Source organism: Passer domesticus, chromosome 1 (assembly GCF_036417665.1).
Source record: "Passer domesticus isolate bPasDom1 chromosome 1, bPasDom1.hap1, whole genome shotgun sequence".
In the NCBI taxonomy this organism is placed as follows: Eukaryota; Metazoa; Chordata; class Aves; order Passeriformes; family Passeridae; genus Passer; species Passer domesticus.
This window is the reverse complement of record NC_087474.1, coordinates 127510126-127532157: the sequence shown is the minus strand read 5'-3', so window position 1 is coordinate 127532157 and position 22032 is coordinate 127510126. Positions and strand designations below refer to the sequence as shown.

Sequence of the window (22032 nt, the reverse complement as noted above, 5' to 3'; positions counted from 1 at the left end):
AAATCAGAACTCACTTAATATAGAGACAACTGCTCTGCAAGGTCTAATAGTTCATCAGCTTTCAGTTCTAGAAAAGAAACAGTGCAAGTGCAACTCCTCAACCCCCTGGCATCCCGAAAGATCCCTCTAAAGGATGTGTCATTTACTGGTGGTTTTTTAGTACAAGGACTACAACACCACACTATGCTTGTCAGATTACCCCTTGTACACAGCAATAAGCAGAAAGTCTTCAGAAAAAGACGTGAAGAAATGGTCAATATTCCTGAGCTTCCTGAGGGCCAAAACACAATTTCCATGCCTGTGTCTCTTCCAGCCCTCACAAAGTACAACTGCCCAAAGCCATGGGTTACTGCTCATGCAGGTTCAGTTTTCCAATAGTTATAAAGATATATTTCAATTACCAGCAATGAGCCTAGGTTGGACCTGGGTTTGCAGAAGAGATTGTTATTATAAACATTTATTTCTAGAAATTTAATTTCTGTTCTTTTGCAGCAGAATTCCTAGGCAGGCACACGGAAAAGTCTTAAGACCCTCAACCCCCTCCCTCCCTCCCAACTTACTTCTTGCTTACAAATAAAGAGGTTTGCAGTGGCCATATTATGAATGGTTTTATTGCTGACATTTTATAATACATTGTTACCATTCCAGTCTTTACTATGTAACTAAAAAAATAAACCATAGATCTAAAAGTACAGTGTTAGTTTTAACCATAATCAATATAGTAACTGATTCAAAGTATGCTACAGAGGCACTTTACAAAATAAAGGAAAAAGTAATTTAAATCCATCTTCCAAGGATTTTAATTCCAAAGGTTACTGCCAACAAACTCAACTACCCATAGAACTGCTAGTTTGATTGTTTTCAAACAAAAGCTGACTGAAACATTCTGTGTATGGCTGTACTTACACATAATATTTCAAAGCACTCTTTCTCATATTTCAAATAGTCCCTTGTACTTAATGAGATGTTACAAAATATATTCTTAATTTGAAAAATGTGTGCAATACACAACGCAGAAATTAGGTTACTTTTTAAAGTGTGACACAAGTATAACCAAATACATACACTATATACACAGTGTAAAGAAGTTAATAAGGCTGCTTAGTTTTTTTAATCTGGTGTACAGTACTGCAGAGAGGACACACATACACACAGAGAAGATGTTGTGGATATTTCCATGGAAGTTCGAATCTAAGAACTTGCAGAAATGTCCCAACTACTTTGAGCACTCTACTGGACTTTCAAACTGAAGTAGAAGTTATTTCTAAAGTGGATTTCTAGTATGGAGATCTATATTTTTAGAGAAGAACACTTAAAAAAGCTTGATTAGCCTCTGGACAATCTCAAATTTCTCACTGGTGTTAACATCTGCATGACTGTGCATGCTGTATATTCATTTTTACATACATAACAAGAAAACATATACCCACATCTAGCAGGAAAAGGGGAACATTCATAATAATAAAATTTCTTTAGGAAAACTTGGTTGATATATACAGTATATAAAAAACCCTACACAATTGTCAGCATACAAAAATATGAGTTCAATATCTTTTTATACTTCAAAACCTAATGATGAAATATCCAGATATCCTGAGTCAGGTATGTACTGCACATCTAATTTACCAGTGCCAAAGTACTGTTGGAGTACAATTAGAAAAACACTACCTGCATTTATCAAGTACAGAGATAAAATACATAAGGCAATGCATTATCTTTTCATACTGGTAAAGACAAATGGCGCAAAATATGCGTAAAATGCTGGAAGACATATCCATGAAGGACCTGTAAAGAGTATGGAACAATATGTAGATATATACTACAGTTACTGATTTTCTCATTTAAATGAAATGAAAGACACTTTCCTTTTTTGAGCATCATGCTTAACCATGATGTGTATACTCACATTCAGGCAATTGTCTTAAATATGTATATATATATATATATATATACACACACACACACTACATCTGACAATCAATTAATAAAACATGTTTGCTTGTGAATTGCTCTGGCTAAAAACAGATCAATAGAAGTGGTTAATTTTTTCCATTAAAAGAGTCTAATAAATGAAATTAGGTATAACTACTATAAATCCTTGTTGACTGAAGTTTAATTGTCTTGGCTCTAAACCAGGAGGAGTTCTGACCACTACTGAGTGCATTAAAATAAACAAATACAAACCAATCCAAAAACCTGATGCATTTGCTAAAACCCAGTGAACTCTACCCAAAAAGCTACTAAGGATTCCAACTGTCTCAGTAGACATGCAACTGGTTGATTGCTTCACCTGACAGCAGGAATATTTACTTTAGAATGAATCTCTAAACACAAAGTTTGACATTGAAAAACTGGACTATATACATTTTTATATTTATTTACATTTACAATCTACAAGGAAAATAACTATTAAAAATAACTAATTTGGGGAACTAGAGTGGATCAATGTCCATTTCATAGACTAAAGACTGTTTAACATCCTATTATTCATAGATGATGGTTACAAAGATAGGCCAAACATCCTCAGCTCTACTTAAAATCTAGGTTTTCTCTAAGCATGGATGCTATGGCAACTCAGCTGTTCCTGGGCCTGTAACCTTCCCTTCCCAGGCTAGCATTGAATCATGGTAGTATTTGGTCATACATTACCATTAGATCCTTGAATTTATTCCCAAAAGAATTATACTTTCCTTGGGGGAAAAAGTAAAAATTACATACAGAATGCTTTCCCTAAACCAGTACAACACATTGTTGTACAAAAAGGCTACATAACCCGTTTCTGTCAAAGCAAAGATTTAAGAAGCTATAGGTGATACAATTCTTGTAAATCATCACTCTTGGTCATCTCTTCTTGTCACCTCTGAGTTTAAAAATTTATAAGAGGATAAACATACTGTGATGGGAATGGATTTTTTTTACTCTGCAAGTGCATCTTGTATAAGGAATAAATATGTCCTATACATATACCAAACAAGACAAACAGGTTTAATAATAAACATACGTAAATTTATATTTTAAGAATGAATAATAAAGTCCATTTAATGTTATTAGAAGTCAATAGAATGGTGTTAGAATGTGCAGTGTTCTCTGAAAGCAGAGGGGCAAGAAAAGCAATCTGAATACTACACAATGTTTCATACAGGCCATTGAAGAACATTTTGAGAAATAGGTCCCTACTTTTTAATACACAGTAAGGGGGCCATTTATGCCCCATTTCCTCTGAAAATAGGCTGGACTCTATCTATAAGTTAGAGTCAAGGATCCCAGAGATCTTTTCCAACCTAATTGATTCTGTGTGTTACTGTGGAATCACATTTTTATGTGTTATCTGTTATCCCAAAAAAACAGGGCTTAAGTTTCTCAGCTTCTTTGATACCAGGCTAAATAGACACTTTACTTTGCAGTATGGGTCACTAATAAAGCTCATAATGCTTAATAGGTTTTTGGAAACTGACTCTAGATGAGGAAAAAAAGAACAAAGGACAAAAAGCTAGATATAAAATGACCAAAATAAGAGGTCAAGATTTCTGATGCACACTCATGAAACAACAGCTAAAAAATTTTGTCCATTGACTGGCTTATAATTATTTGTCCCTTACAAATGTCTATTATCCCACGATTTCAACAACAAAATGAAACATGGAATTATCATATTATATAAGGAGACTATTTAAGAGCATTTACACACCTACCATATACAAAAAAAAAGGCAATTACTGCTTACAATAATGCATGTACATGCAACAGATTTTGTCCTCTAGGTTATTTTATTGTATATAGGCTCAGCAGCTCCATGCAGCCAACAGCTGATTTCCCTCATAGTAAATCAAACCTCATGTGGGGAAACCTCACAGGAAGATGTGAGCTCAGAGCCAGGCTGACAGCAGCACGCCCTTGGCTTGAGGTGCTTATGGCTTCTCTGTAATTCTGATGTCTGAACAAGCAGAAACTGGTGCTTTTGCCTGGAGCAGGAATTACCATAGCCAATACTCTGAATGAAACACATCTGAAAGTATGAGATCCTGACTGGAACAGCAATTATAGAAAACATAACTCTTTCTTATGTGTAAGCATTAGGTCATGCTAGACAAAAGCCTTTAAAAGTAATTTTTTTTTAAATTTTGATTTTGCTTTTTTGTATTAAGTATTTTAATCAAAAAGATCATGGTTCAATAGCTTCCAGTAACTATGAAAGAGAGTAAACCTTAAAGCACAAAGGTGCAGTTGTTAGTGGAATGTTCTTTACTGCATGCCTTTGTCATTGTTTAAGGCAAACATTCTCTTTTTATTGATATGACTACATAAATACATACATGTTGAAACATACATATATGCACAGACATGTATATCTGTGGATATATAAAAATATTTATTTTCTTACCAAAGTTAAGGTCTGTCTATAAACATTTAGAATACTGAAAAAGGTAGGAGCTCTAATTCCTCCTTTGGAGAAAAGCAACAAGTTCCCTAAATATCCTCTAGAAAACCCCACTATCTTCAAGAGTACAATTCCTTTTGAATTCTCACTTATTTCATTGTCAATTGATAGGTTCATAAATATTTAGATCATATGCAAAAATTATGTTGTGAGGTTTGATGGGTACAGCATAACTACAGGCCGCTGTTGTACAAAAAATAAATTTTATTCACACTGTATGTATCTTGCTCTAATGGAATACATAGCTACTGCTACAGGTAAAACTATTTCAGAATACAGTTTTTGTTTAATGTGCTCATACATAAATCCTCATCTGGGGGCATTTGAAAATGAAAATTCTTTGGCCAAAAGAACAGCCAAATGCAGATAAATTCTCCCTGGGCTCTCTAAATAGTTAGTACAATTTCAAAATAAATCTTTAACAATTACCACTCCAAAGAACTGAGATGCTATACAAAACAATTCTGACAAAATGTGGAAAATGGTAGCATAAGACATCAAAACCCCAAACTATGCTTGAACTTCAACCAGTCATTTCCAGTTTAACTATACTGACTCATCTCTGCCTAATGTAGATTTGTTAGTGTAGTGCTATAGAAGAAAATACACAACTCTGGAAAACTCTGAAGTGCAGAGATGTAATAATGTAAAACATCTACTGGAGTCTGAAACTCAGCCTAACAATGGATGATGATCAGACTCATCCTTCTCCTTCATTACAATGGCAGCTGCAAAAGGGCAGAACTTTAGCTTATATGCCACACACCATCAGGCACTGCTAATGCCATGTAGGTCCTCCTCCCAGAGCAGTGTGACGAGCCCTGCTTCAGACATGGCTGAGTTTACTGACTGCAAGCACACACCCACAGCAGCTGCCTGCAGCCACTAAACACAACTCTGAAATAAGCGTTCCATCTTTAAACCTCACATTATATTCTTGAAACAGTAAAGTTAACATTCCAAGAAATTATGATGGTGACAGGAAAAAAAAGCTTTCTCAAGTGCAAAGGGCCCCATATGAAGTGCATGCTCATTATCAAGCCTAGTTTATCTAGGCTTCCACAAGATCACATTGTGCATAGTGTGCAAGTGAAGGCATCCCCTCTGACCAAGACTTTTTTTTTTAAGCTGCTGGCTATACCTATTATGTGGCTGAACAATACACATCAAATTAATCTGATTCCAGTGTTAAATTCCCAAGGAAGAGTACTGTCCTATGAGTGTAAGGCTGGAGTGCACAGATTTCAGAAATGCTTTTGGGAAGACATCTTTCAATGCCAGTAGGTAATATTTAGGGTAATTTTTCCTTTGTCCTGAGTAAAAGATTTTTTTTTTATCTTATTTATCAAAGCTGCAGGGACATACTGCTATAGTGCAGTTGGATTTTTGTCATATAATCCCAGTATCCTCAAGGCCATTACTGGGTTGTTTTCTAGAGCAGATCTTCTCATTCTTCTCCAACAGGTGGTGGTGGCTGGCACAGTTTGTATAATCTGACAATGACAAACAAACAAAGCAATTATTATTCTGAGAACGGTCATTATTAAAATGAGTAAATTTAAGGAACAAAAATTAAAGCTACATCTTTCTGCACTGCAAAACAAAAGGTATGAATTTAGTTCAATACCATCAATGTAAAACTAATAAACTCTTTGTTTACACTGAAAGTAGAATCATTAAAACACATCTATAAGCAGTCTTATAAACACATTTCAATACAAAAAATTTTCATATTTCTGTACTGAAGATGCCTTCATTAATCCTATTAGGAGTTGTTGCCCTGGATTTCTCATTTGGAAAAGCTGCTTGGTGAATGTAATTGCCTCCAATTCTGTTTTGTCTTGGCCCAGTCAAAGCTTCCTAAAAATATTTCCCTGAAGAACTGCTGCGTGAAATTAGCATGCAGATTTTAAATTCTCTCTCCCTCTGCTTCTTTATTGATGATGTCAACAACAGTAAGATTTGGTTCAAATTGTTACCTCAGTACAGGTCAAAATAGCCACTGCTTTTATAAAGGTTTTTGGACTTTTATTAACCCCTTTTGAAAGGACTTGGTTATTAACTGGTGTTTGAAACCCTAACAACAGAAATATTGAAAATAAAAGGCAATCATTCTGACCTCACACCCCTTGCTCTGTACTCCTGACCAGCATACACTATCTCCTCTGAAACCACAGAAATTAGAACCAGCCATAGACATGATCTCATTTGGAGATTACACATATTCCTCTGGGAAAATGTATCATTGGAGGAATAACAAAGAGAAATCTCCACCATAATGTGTTCTAAAGATCATTGGGCTCTTCCACATAGTCATATGGCACATATTCAGAAACACAATCATTTAAGGTCACTTTGTGCAGACACCAAAACATCTGTTAGGAGCTATATATAAGGCAATAAACATATATCTAATATTTTTATACTGATGAGAGGACAAGGTCTGATCTTTATACAGACAAGGATGCAGAGAAAAATAAACAGGTGTTTAATTATTTGATTTTGCTGGCGTAATAAAGCAGTAATATTCAAAGCTGGCAGAAGACAGATAAAATTACAGTCAGAATCTAATCTAGAGTAATTGCAGTGGGGTTAATACTTGATGATATTAATTTCTGTGGTGTAAAGTGCAGAAAACTTCATTTCCAAGTACTGAGGTCTGTGTATTCTTCAGGTTATGGCAGTAATCACTAAGATTGTCTTCAGAGCATGTGATATAAAGGAACTGTGAAGCAAAATAATAAGGCTGCATTAATCTCTAAGGATCTGAAGTTGCTGAAGGTGCTATAGAGCAGAAATAGCCTGTTCTGGGTCAATATGTATGGAACAACTATTTGAGATGGTACAAACATCAGCTGAGAAAACAGAAACAGTGGTGGTTGCAGACAAGAGAACCCTGTAAAGTGATGTTAATTGAAACCAAATATAAAACTGTTTTCAAAGCAGAGAAATGAGAAGCCATAGTTTTGTTTAGCTATACATCAAAAGCATACTGCTGATGACTATTTTGACTTGTGCATCTAATGCCCTGACCACGGAGGTCTGTGATACTCCTGACATTGCTATTGCTGCTCACTGGCAAGCATGCCAGGTACGTGTCTACTCTATGTTCTCATCATTCTTCTTCAGTATTTCAGTGCTACGTTGTGGGAGTTTCTGCTGGAAAGAGGCAGTCTTTATCCACAGATGCAATGCTAAAAAATCTTATTGCTAAATTTCAATTTTTGAGAACTTAGATTTTTCCTTTTTCACAAAAACTCTGAATCTAGATAAACATTCTGTCATGTTGGGATGGGAAAAGTTTGGGTTGCAAGAATTCTTTGGCTCTCTCCAGAATTATGTCATTAAGAAGTTCATTTAAGGTGCAAATCATACTGTTCAAAATATGAAAAGTCTTCTCCCACTAATGTTTTAATTGCTTTTAATGTAACAAAATGCTATTTTATTGCCATGGATTCCCACAAGGCAAGACAGCTGATCAGGGATCTTTGGTCCTGGACTGCCTCTAAGCTAATCAGATTCATATGGTCATCTCATTAGTCAACAAATACATTATGTTTAAATCACTAAAATCCAATTTAAGTTAGTTCTGGACTATTAAAACCATTTTAAGATCAGATTAAGAATTGTTTGGTTGTTTTTATTTACAAGTATTGTGCTTTTAAAAAAATATTTCCAGCACCTGCAATCCATTACAACATTAAAAAGCTGGATAAATATAGAATAACCCATTTTTCATTGTAATGCATGTTTCAGAAAGAGACAAAGAAAGACTACATCATCCTCAAATGCAACTAGAACACGATTTTGCTGAGGTACTGCAGTACAGTATTTCATTAAAATGGGGTTATTGATCTTGTTAAGAGTATTTACCCAAATAGTAAGTATACTTAGCACTATAAGTACTAAGAGTTACTCAAATATACCGCTACATATTACAAGTGATGAAGGACTTACTCCAGTGTTTTTATAATTAACATGAACTAGGATTCATTTTTCAAAAATGGGCATGTTTTGAAGTGTTACATAGCCCAGACTTCTGCAACTAATCACTTGAAGTAAAATTGTATGGCTAGGAGTGCAACTGATTTTATGTTCATTAAGAGCCAAATCTTACCAGCTAGAGCATAATATAGTCAATATTTACTGTTAGCTTTTGAGCAGCTAGGACTGAATTTGGCACAAAGTAGACAAAACCATGGTCTAGGACACAAAGAATCAGTTACCTTGGCACAGACTGTGGCGTTCGATCCCTCACTCCTAAATTCTTGGCTGTGTTTTGTACTCTTGCACCCTGTGGATGAAGAACAACAACTTTACTTCATTTATCCCACAATAAATTAGGAAATTTTCTGAGTTTTGTAGATAAACATAACTTGATTATAATTAACACATAGGCTTCATCTCCCAAAACAACTAGTATCTTCTAAGGTGAGGAACAAGTTGAAGCAATAAAGAAACAAAAATCTTGCCAGTTGTCACCAAATGAATACGCACATATAGGTCTTGCTAATTTAAAAGATAATTATTAAAAAAATTTAACATTTATGGTTTAAAACAATCCAAACACATCTTGTTTCAATTTGTTTGATTTTTGTCATCCTTCCATGTAGAAGTCATAGATAAAGTTCTTTTCTGACATGTCACTTATTTCCTATGAATTTTTGAACAAGTAAATAATACAGATTATTTTCTATGAATATACTAAATGAAACTAACAAAGAAGGACCTAAACTCAGGCACTAAATAAGGATTAGAAAAATGCAGGTCCTGATCGTCCTTTATAATTAGAGAATCTCAAAAACAAACCCCAAACAAATAGACAGGAACCTCCTAAGATTGATTAGTCTAAAATCCCCACTTAAAGCAGGGAAAAAATAAAATCTACCTCAACTGATCCTTTCAAAACCAATAATGAAAGTACTTTTGTCTCACTGATTCATCTAGTAAGGAGGAAATGGATAAAACATGCACAATATTTATATACCATGAACTATTGTGTGAAAAACACCCTCTTCTGCAAACATAGCAGCTTACATATATCAAAGAAATTAGTAAAATTTCTTTTTGAATGATGAGGTCTAGCTCTTAAATTGCAGTTTTATTGATGTAAAGTAGTCACAATAAAGAAATATCTGTTAGGCTTACTGTGTTTTTCTATAATTTTAAAGGAGATGGAAACTCCTTGTTTTATCAATAATAAATATATTGACTCTCCATTTACTTCTCCTGAAGTATGTAAATTCAGAACAAAATAATAGAGAATAAAATTTATAACCTCAGAATACTTACTGTGTAATCTTAAATTGATGTGAAGCACCAAAGATAATTTGTACTCCTACCAGAGCTGCAGTACCAGGTGCACATGATGTAAAATAGGTATAATAATTGGTTCCAGTCTTAGAGTAAGACTAGACCTTTCATTTGACTGAAATCAGGTACACAGATAATTGACATGGTTTTGTTTTACTGTCATGGGCTGAAACAGTATGTGAAAAAGGCTAGCTGTTTACACACAGATGGGCTCTCAGATTGTATGCAAATCAATGTGTGCCACAGAAACATACTGCATCCTTAGATTTCTTTAAGGCAAATAAAGGGTGATAAAGACAGAAAAAACAACTAGAATACATATAAAAATTAAGGCAGAATATAAAATTATTTTACTATAGCTGCATCTACCTCAGTAAGATTGTCTCCAACAATTGCAAAGGCACATAACAATAGACCATGACAAACGTCTTTCCCCAGAAACTCCTCCAGAATTCAGTCATTAGTCATTCAATACTTCCTCTCTACATCAACAAGTGTGTTTAATTAACTTTAGTGACTCTTTTCTTTCCCATCTCATCTTGTACTCAGTAATAAATACACATCACTAACCTTGTGAAAGATCTAACTCTTTGGTACAATCTTAACTTGCTACATCAAGAATCAGAGAATGGTTGGGTTGCTAAAATTTTAAGAGGTCATCTAGTCTCAACCTCCCACTAGACCAGAATGCTCAAAGTCCCATTCATCCTGTCCCCAAATATTTCCAGGGATGGGGCATCTACGGCTTCTCTGGGTAATATGTTTCAGTACCTCATCACCCTCACAGTAAAGACTTTTTATAAATCTAATGTCTAATTTTTTTTCTAAAATAAAGACTCAATCTAAGCCCACTGTCACTTTGAAGCCATTACCCCTTCCCTTTTACAACATGCCCTTATAAAAAGTCCCTCTCCAGCTTTCTGTTCTTTTAATTTGGTATAAGCCTGACAAAGTTTCATTTGATGTGTTTAGTTCTGCACTGGTGAGGACAATGGTCATCCCTACTGTGACACATGTTCTTTAGAAGTCTGTTCTCCCCCTTCATGAAGCTGAACAGTCCTACAGAATTTTGTCTTTCTGTCTGTAAACCTTTCCCAAGCATTGGCCAGACTTTCTCTGAATCTTTTCCATTATGCTATATCTTTATGGAAGGGATAAGAACATAAGATAGTTCCAAATGCAGGGTCGTGACAGCATGATTTCTACTTTGTCCTCTATCCCTTCTAAATCATTACAGCTTCTGCTTTACTGTTAACTGCAGCAAATTGAGCTGATGTTTGTTCCTCATATCCTGAGGTCTTGAACATCAAATGGAATGGCAAACTCACAGTCAATTATTGTGAATGTGAACTTAGGGTTTGTTTTTTCTCCAGTGTCCTTCAGTTAAGAGTAATCTATGCTGATTTTCATCTACTACTTTATTGCTTAATCACAAAGTCCTGCAAGATTATTTATAATTCTTCAGAGTTCCTGCTCATCTTTAATAAAATAATTGAAAAGAGTTCAGTGGAGAATAGAAAGAATGATTAGTTAAGAAAATTCAACTGAAAAATGACAGACCAGATGAATTGATTTCTTCTATCTGTACAAGTGATGGTTTATCAGGGAAATGACAATCAAATCTGGGACAGACTTTTTGGCAGGAGCTGTAGCAATAGGAAAGCAGGTGATGGTTTTAAACTAAACAAAGGTATATTCAGAATAGATATAAGGAAGAAATATTTTATAATGAGGATGGTAACACAGTAACAGGTTGGCCAGAGTATACTAGATGCTCCATTTCTGGAAACAATCAAAATGCTAAAAGTCTACTGCTAAATAGGGAAGAAAATCTGGTTGCTAAGTTTATGGTATACTGGACAGAAAATGGGAATTGCAGGGGGAAAACAGAAGAAAAAAGCCACTTAAATGAGGCACAAAGTAAAGCATCATAATGAAAAGGTTAAGAAAACTCTGGAACAGACCACATGAGAAGCAGCGTGCAGGAGTCCCCACTACTGGAGGCTTAAGAACAGATACAACAAATATCTGTCAGGAATGACATAGGGATAGATGCTGGTTACAGTTAGACATGTTGAATCCAGACCTTCTGCACCTTCTGGCCTTCTCTCAGTGCCATTTTCTAAAATGTTATCATAATAAAGAAACCTCACCATGCTGAGACTGGCACATGATTAACAGCACTGAGAGCCAGAATATACATATATTTGCAAAAACTATCTAAATTAATCACATGCTGATCCTGGACGTCAGTGCTGTGACTACCTCTGAGAACAAAACCAGCCTATTTTTACTTGCATCACTCACTAGACAAACTAATTTTAGTATCTTGCTCACATAATAAATCAAATGCATTGATTTAAAAAGGAGTCTAGCTTTATATAATCATGTAATTTATTGTTTAGTTGGGACACAAATTAGATCTTACTTAAAACCACCAAATTCTTATTTCTTTTGAGGTAAAGCCCCCAAGAATTACTAGCAACTTGCTACATGGCATCTTTTTGTCACCACTGAGGAACATTATACCATTTCTATTTCAATATACTGCTAATTTATACATGTCCAATTCTATTCCTAATTGACACTGTCTCACAAAGGCACGAGGGAGTGCTGGGTTACATGACTCTAGACTGCTACCCTCTGCACAGCAGTACTGCCAGAGCACTGGTGAAAGATGATGGCCGTTCTGAGACACCATCAATCTGGACTCTTCTATATGAACTAGTGTTCTCATTGCCATGTTTAAAAATTATAGGTTTATTTTCAAGCTACACACTAATTTAAGGGTAGCAAAAAACAGTCACATAGAGAAAACATTCAAAAAGCTCTAAATCAGTACAACACTTACGAGAATTATTCACAGAATCACTAGGTTGTAAGAGACCTTCAAGATCAGTGAGTCCCACCCATGCCCCAACATCTCAACTAAACCATGGTACTGAGTGCCACATCCAACCTTATTTTTGAAGAAATCCAGGGATGGTGACTCCACCACCTCCCCAGTACTTTATCACTGTTTCCATAAAAAACTTATTCTTAATATCCAACCTGTATTTCTCTTGGCATAGCTTAAGGCTGTGTCCTCTGGTTCTGTCAGTTGCTGCCTGGAGAGACAAACCCCACCTGACTACAAACACCCTTTCAGGGAGTTCTAGAGACTGATAAGGTCACCTCTAATTCTCCTAAGGTCACCTCTAATTCTCCTTTTCTCCAGGCTAAACAACCCCAACTCCCTCAGTCTTGTGTTCCCAGCCCCTCTCCAGCCTCGTTGCCCTCCTCTGGACGCGCTCAAGTGTCTCAACGTCCTTCCCAAACAGAGGGGCCAGAACTGGACACAGCACTCAAGGTGTGGCCTCACCAGTGCCAAGTACAGGGGAAGGATGACCTCCCTATTCCTGATGCAGGCCAGAATGCCATTAGCCTTCTTGGCCACCAGGGCACACTGCTGGCTCATGTTCAGCTGTTGATCCCGAGGTCTTTTTCCGTCTGGGCAATGTACAGCCACACTGTCCCTAGCCTATAACTTTACTGTGGCCAAAATGCAGGACTCAGAAGTTGGACTTATTAAACATCATCTTATTGAACTCTGCCCATCCATCTAACCATTCCAGGTCTCTCTGCAGAGCACTCCTACCTTCCAACATATCGACAAACACTCCCAGCTTAGTGTTGCCTGCAAATTTACCAATGAAAGAGTCAATGCCCTCATCAACGTCATCAATAAAAATACAGAACAGAACTGGCCCCAGCACAGAGCCCTGAGGACACCTTTGGTGACTGGCCCCCAGCTGGGTGCAGCACCATTCACTACCACTCTGGGCCCGGCCATCCAGCCAGTTCCTAAACCCAGCACAGAGTGCTCCTGTCCAAGCCACGGGCTGCCAGCTTTTCCAGGAGTATGCTGTGGGGAGACAGTGGCAAAGGCCTTTCTGAGGTCCAAACAGACAACATCCACAGCCTTTCCTGCATCCACCAGGCAGGTCACTTTGTCGTAAAAGGAGACCAGGTTGGTCAAACACGACCTACCCTCCTAAACCCATGCTGGCTGGGTCTGATACCCTGGCCATCCTGTAAGTGCTGAGTGATGACACTCAATATAAACTGCTCCATAACCTTACCAGGTACTGAGGTCAGGCTAACTGACCTATAATTAGGATCTTCCTTCCCACCGTTTTTGTGAATTGGCATCACATTGGCCAGCTTCCAGTCATCTGGAACCTCACCAGTGAGCCAGGTCTGCTGGTAAATGATGGAGAGCAGTTTCGCAGGCTCATCTCCCAGCTCCCTCAATCACCCTGGGATGGATCCCATCATGTCCCAAAGATTTATGAATATCTAAGCAGCTCAGCAGTTCTCTGACTGCCTCCTCCTGGACAAAAGGGGGACCATTCTGCCCCCTGACACCGTCTACCAACAGGCTTGCCCTGAGAACAAGTGGTCTTCCCACTAAAGTCTGAAGCAAAGAAGGCATTAAGCGCTTTTGCCTTCTCATCTGCAGTTACTGAGTTCCCTCCCACATCCAGTAGAGAACAAGGGTTGGTCTCACCTTCCTTTTGCTGTTAACATATTTGAAAAAACATTTTTTATTATCCTTTACTAAAGTTACCAAGCTAAGTTTGAACTGAGCTTTGGCCACTCTAATATTTTTTCTATATACTCTAGCAACCCCCTTAAATACTTCCTGAGAGACCTGACCCTCCTTCCAAAGATGATAGTTCCTCTTTTTATTCCCGAGTTCATTCAAAACCTTATTGCCCATCCACACTGGATATTTGCCTTGTCAACTCATCTTTCAGCACACAGGGACAGTCTGTTCCTGTGCCCTCAAGATCTCTGTTTTGAAGCTCACCCACCTTTCCTGGACTCCTTTGTTTTTAAGGGCTGCTTCCCAAGGAACTCTCTAAATAAGTCTCCTAAATAGGCCAAAGTCTGCCCTCCAGAAGTCCAATGTATAAGTCTCATTGTTGTTCCTCCTGATTTCACCAAATATTGAGAACTCTGTAATTTCCTGATCGCTGTGTCCTAAGCAGCCTCCAACCACCACATCTCCCACCAGCCCATCTCTATTTGCAAACAGGACTAACATAGTCCCTCCCCTGGCAGGCTCAAAATATAGTGTTGTTATTATACTTTTAAAAAGGCATGAAAACATGATTAGTCACTTAAAAAGCAAGATAAATTCTCTTCTGGCCTTTTCTGTTCATCAGCCTTTCAGTTACTATTTTTTCCTCAGAGCTCTCTGCCCTCATGCAGCTCCTTTCCTGGGCTTCTGTACTCTTCATTCTGCTGCATCCTGAAGTCACACTGCTGTCAGGATGCTTTAAATAGTATTTTGTGTGTGCAATTGTTTACATGACTATATACATAAGTTTAAAAATTTACCAAAAGGTAGTTGGGATGTTTTGACAACTTTTTCTCTATTTCATAAATAAATCAAAACTGCTTAAGTAAAGCCATTCCACAGACCCAAATTCATACCCACTTTCACAAGTTTGTCTCTTTAGTTCTCACAGACCAGGTGCTTGTTATCTTATTATATATAACTGACAAGACAATTACTTTGAACATTGTTCCAACAGTACAGTTGGAGCTATTATTAGTCTTGTTCAACATGATCATGACCTCATTCAATTAAAAAATAAAATCATTCCTGAGGTTATCCATTCAATCAGGTGTCTCTGGTTATTCAGTACTGGTGCAGCAAGTTGGAAAACACATCAGCTTTGAGTAGAGATAATTTCCTCTTGTGGAAAGCTGGTAGTCACAGGAGTTAGTGCTGCTGAGTAACAGATGGAATAGATGGCCTTTGACTTGCACCACCCTGTGGCCAATATCTTTATTCCACAAAATTTTTCTGTGTAAATGGGACAACAATTTTTCTTTGTTTATTTATGTATTGCTCTTAACTAAATGTTCTGCATTAAGCCCCAAGAAGCCTTTTTATTCCTTTTTCTTCCAAGTTTTATGGCCTGCATTATGATCCTGACAGTTAAATCCTACAGATAATTTAAACATTAAATCTGAACAGGTTTCTAGAAAATACTATAGTGTGTTGTTGAAATTACTCCAAAACATTTAGAATTTAATGGAGGGTTATATTTCTATTACAGAACTCCAAGACTGATTGAAAATTATGACAAAAGATTATTACTCTATTAAATGCCATACTAATTTCCTGCAAGAGAAAGAATGTGTGAAAAAAGTCTAGCTATACTACCACACATTTTCACAATATTTGTGTGTGGTATTGAGGTATTGGTATCTTTAACAGCTATTGATCACCTGCTGTTTCACTTCAAAGAAAGTATCCTCATCAAAAGGGATTTTTTCACATCTGTATTTGAGCAAGTACAGCTATAGCTGCTCAAAACCATGTCAGTTTCTTCATTTTGTCTTTCATTTTCATTACATAAATGCAGAAGATGCAAAAATGAATCAGCATTTTTTTAAAATGGCCTACATCTGTATTTTGAAAATGTACAATTTGACAGAATATATCCTACAAGTAGATTTATGCAAACCCCTACAACCATATTTTTGATTGCAAAATGTGCAGATCGGCCTTTTGTTTAAATCTTCAGGAGCAGACATGTAAAGCAGTAGCCTTCTTTTCAAGTCAAGTTAAAGCTGTAATTCCTGAGCAGATGTACCTTCAAGAACCTTGAGGACGATTATTCACCACAGAAATTTAATTTAATTTATGCACCAAAATAAGTGAAAGCCCAATACAAAAAGGAATGAGACTAAATGCTCTGATGTACCCATGCTCAGCAACAGCACTTACATACAACTGATGCAAATCTGTGGTTTGAAACCATCCACAAAATTGCTTTAACAGACCAAAGGTCACACCCAGCATACACATATTTTTCTCTATAGCAAGATAGAAGTACAGATTTTTAATAATCTTTATAACTGTGATTGCTGCATAAAACACATAGCAAAGTTAATGAACATAATAAATTAGGTGCCATCTAGAACCCAGAAATTATGAACCTTGTCTTATCTGTGATTGTTACAATATTTAATTATGGAGTTCTTTCTCTTCAAGACTGAGTGCATCCTATATTTTGCTTCTGATTTTGTTGTAAGGTTGAAAGCTACCACAGGCTGGGATATATGTTCCATATGCATGCAGAGTGATTAAGTCCCCCCTCAACCTCTCTTTCATCAACTGAACAGGTTGAGCTCTTTAATTTTCAGTTTGTAAGTCTTGTCTAACAACCTCTGGACCATTCATGTTCCTCCCCTGAATTCCTTCCAAGATACATCCTTTTGAAAGTATTTTCTGATAACAAGATACTCTAGAAAATGTTAATATAGTAGAGTGTACCCCCGATTTTCAGGTGATATTACTTTTTAATGTAGTATTTTTGGCATACCTTCACACCAAGAGTTCATGTTGAGGTGGTTATCTATCCACAACAGCCTCTAAATCCTAATATCCTATGATGATCAAAGAGTGAAAAACACTGTTTTGTAATAAGGACATTGTCCTCAGGAATCTTGCCTGGAAAGTTAAAAACAATGGTATTGTTTTCTCTCCTTTCCTTCTACACTTCCTCTTAATTCAGTGCATGAGTCACTTTTTACTGGCAATAGTTAATAATCTTAAGTTGTTTTTATCAATCATATATATTAAGATAAAAGTTGTCTTACTCAACAGACTCTTCTGATGTAAGGTGACACCAAGGCAGTTACTATACAAAAATCACTTAGTAAAATCATAAGAGAAAGCAAACATCTGGTTAAAGATAGCCTGTTTCTGTACTAAAAGAAATAAAACAAACCCACCTTCAACAATAAGGGAAGAAAATTTGAAAAAAAAAAGGTGAAAACACAAACAATAAGACACCAAACTAAGAGGACTCAGATAGACAATGCACAACATTAGGATGGAGGCTAAAAAACGCTTGGGAGTCGTTGCTGTTTGATAAGCACACAGGTCTCCCCTGTCTCAGCATACATCGCAGCTGAGACAGCCACAACACAGAGTATCAGCATACAACTTGAGAAAGCTTCAAGCTATAAGGAGTAACATAAGACCACATCAGAAGGCTTCAGGTGTCTGCCCATACAGAATAACACCACATCAGCAGGCTGCAAGCATCTGCCTCTCTTGTTCTTTAGCCCAGCCTTTTATACCCCTGATTGTTCATGCATTGTACCTGTTCCCTTTGGTGACGGGTCACCTGGGCACTCCATGGCTCATTCCTTTCAATGCTGTTCAGCTGTTTTTCACAGCTGCAGCCTACTCCCCACTCCCAGTCACCACCAGCTGTGTCCCTACACGCCGGCACAGCCAGCACCTCTCACCTGTTTGCGCATGACGTCCGTGGCCTGCATGATGTAGCGAGGGGGCAGCCCGTGGCTCCGGGCCAGCGTGATGGCCTGCTCCAGGGTGACGCTCAGAGTGCAGCTGCAATGGGGGAAAGAGGTCAGCTGTTTGAGTTCTCCTCAAAATAACTGCTTTCAAATCAATCCCCTTTGAAAAAATATTATATATATAAAGATTGCATGGTAAACGTGCCTCCTGTTTACCTCCCTCACCCATGCAGGCATTAGCCTGAACAGTATAATGTTTCTAAGATTTGGAGTGTAACAAATGTTCTTGCTGACTTACAATCTAATGTATTTGTTTTGTTCTTAAGGAAAAAAATCCAAACAAAAAAAAACCAAGTCCCCAGAAAACACACAAAAAACCACACAAAAACCCACACTAAAAACAATGGCTTGGCAAGTGCACAACTCAGAGAGTAACAACCCAAGAAAAATCTTTTTTGCAGTTGTATAAATCCCTTTTCAGGTGGTTTCTGCATGTTCTACCTCACCCTCCACTCTTAAAGCAGACCAAGGCTTTGTACCAGCATCCCAATCTCTTACAATTAATTTAACTTGATTATTGTCTTGGCACATCAGTGCAGTGCAAAATTTAGAGACATTTACCCTTTCGAAAAAGAAAGCACGAAAACTGCATTCCTTCAAATGAACTGTCCTGTGCTGCTTTGACAATCTTTCTCAAAAGGCTACTTGAGGACAAAAACTGATTGTGGTTCCACATCTAACAGAAAGGCTGTCACTGTTGTATCAGAGCAACCAGAAAAGTTTCAGAGCAGTAGGACAGACACCCTGCCAGCACACCAGGAAAGAAGTAGTAGGGAAAGTAATTTTGAACGTACCATCTGATTTTCATTGTTATGAGGACAAGAAAAAATGGTTGGTTTCTCATGCAACCAAGACCACAGTTGCGGAAAACTCATGGATAAAGACAAAACACCTGAGCAGAAGCATGTGCTTTTAGAAAGAACACGTTTGAGGGTTGCTGTAACCCAAGAGGTGAGAGTGGCTCTACTCTGCACCAGTAAATTGCTCGATGGTTTTTCTCTTCACAACAAAGTACTGCAATAATCAAATCTCTTGAACCAGAAAGATGGGTTGTACACAAAATTATTCTACCTCAGCAGAACCTGACAAAAGCTGTAATTTTCAAGTTCAAATAATAAAACTAAGACACATTATTAATATATAATTTTGAGCACCCATTTGGCAAAATCCTGACCGAAGTGTTCTGCATAGTTTATAATATGCACACAGAACAGACAATATGTTTCAATCAAACACTTATCTTGCTGAGCAGAAGATGTGTAGGAGGAAAAAATGTGTCTGTACTTATTTTCTTACTGAAAAAATCCCAAACCCAAAATGACACATTTTAAAAACTGCATAAACTAATTTCTGGACTGGAAGAAGTTTCACTGAAGTGAGCATAGAGGATACTAAATTTGATCTGTAGCTTTATTAATGGTCTTTCATAAAAAATTTATAAGCTAAGTGATTTTCCTTAGTAATGAGATAATTTTCATTCCCCAGTTTCTTGTATACACTGGCCTCAGAGTTAACTTGAGGCAGAAGTGTATTGATCTTTTCTGTTATGTGTTTGATTAAGGTGTAAGATAGCTAAATGTTAGATTAGAAATTCTAAACACTGTTTTCATCTTGTCTTTGAAAAGTGAAATATTGCACAAAATACATGTTCATAATATTTGCCAGCACCAAAATTTAAACATCCAACCTTCAAGACCAGATTGCAAAGGAGGCTTTGTTCTACTGACAGCAGAAAAAAAGCAAAAGTATCTGAAATGCAGATTGACAGGTATAATCTAAACCAAACAAAAAGGGCAAAAAGTTTCTCAGTAGGTATAATATGTATTAATGGGCTCAAAGTACAGCTCTCAAGCAAGTCGTTCCCCAGCCAAGTTTCCCAGAAATCCCATCTTCCTGGAACCCTTAAGACTGAAAGAATAAAAAATTATATTCTGCATGCATGAATCAAAACTAACAAAAGAACCTTCTAAATGAAGGTCATATTGAAGAATGAAGTGCAATTTTGTGATTGAAAAAAGGCTGCCAAGCTGCTCCCTATCCAAACCTGATGAAATGGCTGATGATCATGGACATTACGAGGCCTCTACCTTTGGGCAATTCCAACTATGATTCAGAAATAAGGCTGCCAAGTGTGTAGATAAAGACATAACCAGAGTGGGAAAAGCAGAGAGAGAGCAAAACAGCAAAATAAAGATTTCTTTTAGAGGCTGCTATGGAGTTAAGCAACAACTACAGTACAGTTCTGAAACACATATGCTAAAATTGAAGATCTCTCTTCACAGCAAGTAAGAATAGCAATTCTAAGGATAGTATTTTTAACATGTCCTACGAAATTAGTAGCAAAGACACGACAACAGCAGTGATGATAATTATTATCACACCTCTTCAATAGAACATTTTACGTTTGAGATGAAATCTTAGAGTAATGCTGGTTAGATACATCCATTTTCTCTTTTAAAAAAATCTTATTCATTAACAATGTTAAAAATTGTTAAAATAGCATCAGAGACATGATTGCATTTGAATATACTGTTTCATTAGAGGTGCAATTTATTATCACCAGATTTTGTTTTTCTCCTGTGGCACATAAAAGGTCTGATGAATGGCAGAGTTAAATATAAACTATAGATTATGGCTTTTGTCCTGTGATTAAGAAATAAGGTTACTACTTTCTAAATAAAAAAACAGCTACACCCAAACAGTGTCATTTTATTTGAACACCAGATCAGTGAGATGGCATCTTCTGACAAAACTGATCATATTAACCTTCCATGAGACTATGCTGAAGTGACTAATTTATCTACATACTGGTGCTTTCCCTCAGCTCTTCAAAGTTGGGGTTTTTTTAATTAGTACATATCCCTTTGTACAACTCAAACTGCCCTAGACACCTGCTGTGAAAGAAAAAATGCACACACAGAACATTAGATGGTAAAATAGAAAAGTCATAACTGGAAGTACCTCAGCAACAGGGCTGCCAAGTATGCAGCAAATTTGCATTAAGCAAATGCAAAAAACCAATGTAACTTCTAAAATTTTATTAAACAATATGAAATCTGGATATTCTCCATCTTGTAAAGTTCTTCTGGTGGCCTGAGCAAAGTTCAATATCAAGGACTGTCAGCAAATATGTGCAGTAATAATCCACTTTTCTCCAGCATTTCGAGAGCTGATAAACAGATGGTATTAAAGTTTACAAAGCAATCTGGAAGCAGTTCTGACCTCTGAAAGTATCTGGTCATTTGGATGCAATCAGCCAAGCAAGCCAAACAAGGAAAATATTTGGGGAAAAACCCTCATAACATTCTGTTACGGGAAGCATAAAGCTCAAATCCATAGATTTAACAGTGTAAACAGATCAAAATATGTTCTGACTCCCTCTCTTTTCCTCTCACCCTTTTTTTTGTTTATGTGAGAAAAACAAAAGACCCAAATTCATCATCTCAGAATTTATGTCAGTTAGAATGACAAATTCCCTGCCTTGACAGATTACAACAGCAAGGCAGAGACATTTGGTTTTCCCAGGACAACAGGGCTGAGAATTCCTCATTTCATCCATTTGGTTTCCAAGAAACAGAAGGGGCTGCAGCTGCTCCCAGCTCCTGCCTGCTATCCCCAGTCTCCCACCAGTCATGACAGTATTGATGTGAAGATTAAAAACATACTTTAAAACAACTTCTGGATCAAACCATTCTGAACGTGCCTGAAAAAGTAAGACTAAATGATTTTCTATCACCAATAGTCCATTTATTTCTGACTGGATGTTATTTTCACTAAAGGGCTGCAAATCGGCTGGACAGATGCACATCAACCCTGAAAAATGGAGTTGTAAAATACAAATAAAGACTGAAATTTTCTGAGAAATTGATTATTTCACAACAGCTTGTCTAAAG

At 36.9% G+C, this 22032-nt stretch overlaps 1 protein-coding gene across 2 annotated transcripts in view; it reads right to left on the bottom strand.

The window, feature by feature from the left end:
- Nucleotides 1-589: 589 nt before the first annotated feature.
- PREX2 (phosphatidylinositol-3,4,5-trisphosphate dependent Rac exchange factor 2) overlaps nucleotides 590-22032 on the bottom strand; it is a 168750-nt gene continuing 147307 nt past the window's right edge. For both annotated transcript variants that reach the window (XM_064388503.1, XM_064388513.1), the window contains exons 38-40: nucleotides 18071-18173; nucleotides 8665-8732; nucleotides 590-5931 (exon numbers count right to left, since the gene is read on the bottom strand). In XM_064388503.1, coding sequence (XP_064244573.1) covers nucleotides 5886-5931; nucleotides 8665-8732; nucleotides 18071-18173 — 217 coding nt within the window. In that variant the 3' untranslated portion in view covers nucleotides 590-5885. The remainder of the gene's footprint in view (nucleotides 5932-8664; nucleotides 8733-18070; nucleotides 18174-22032) is intronic.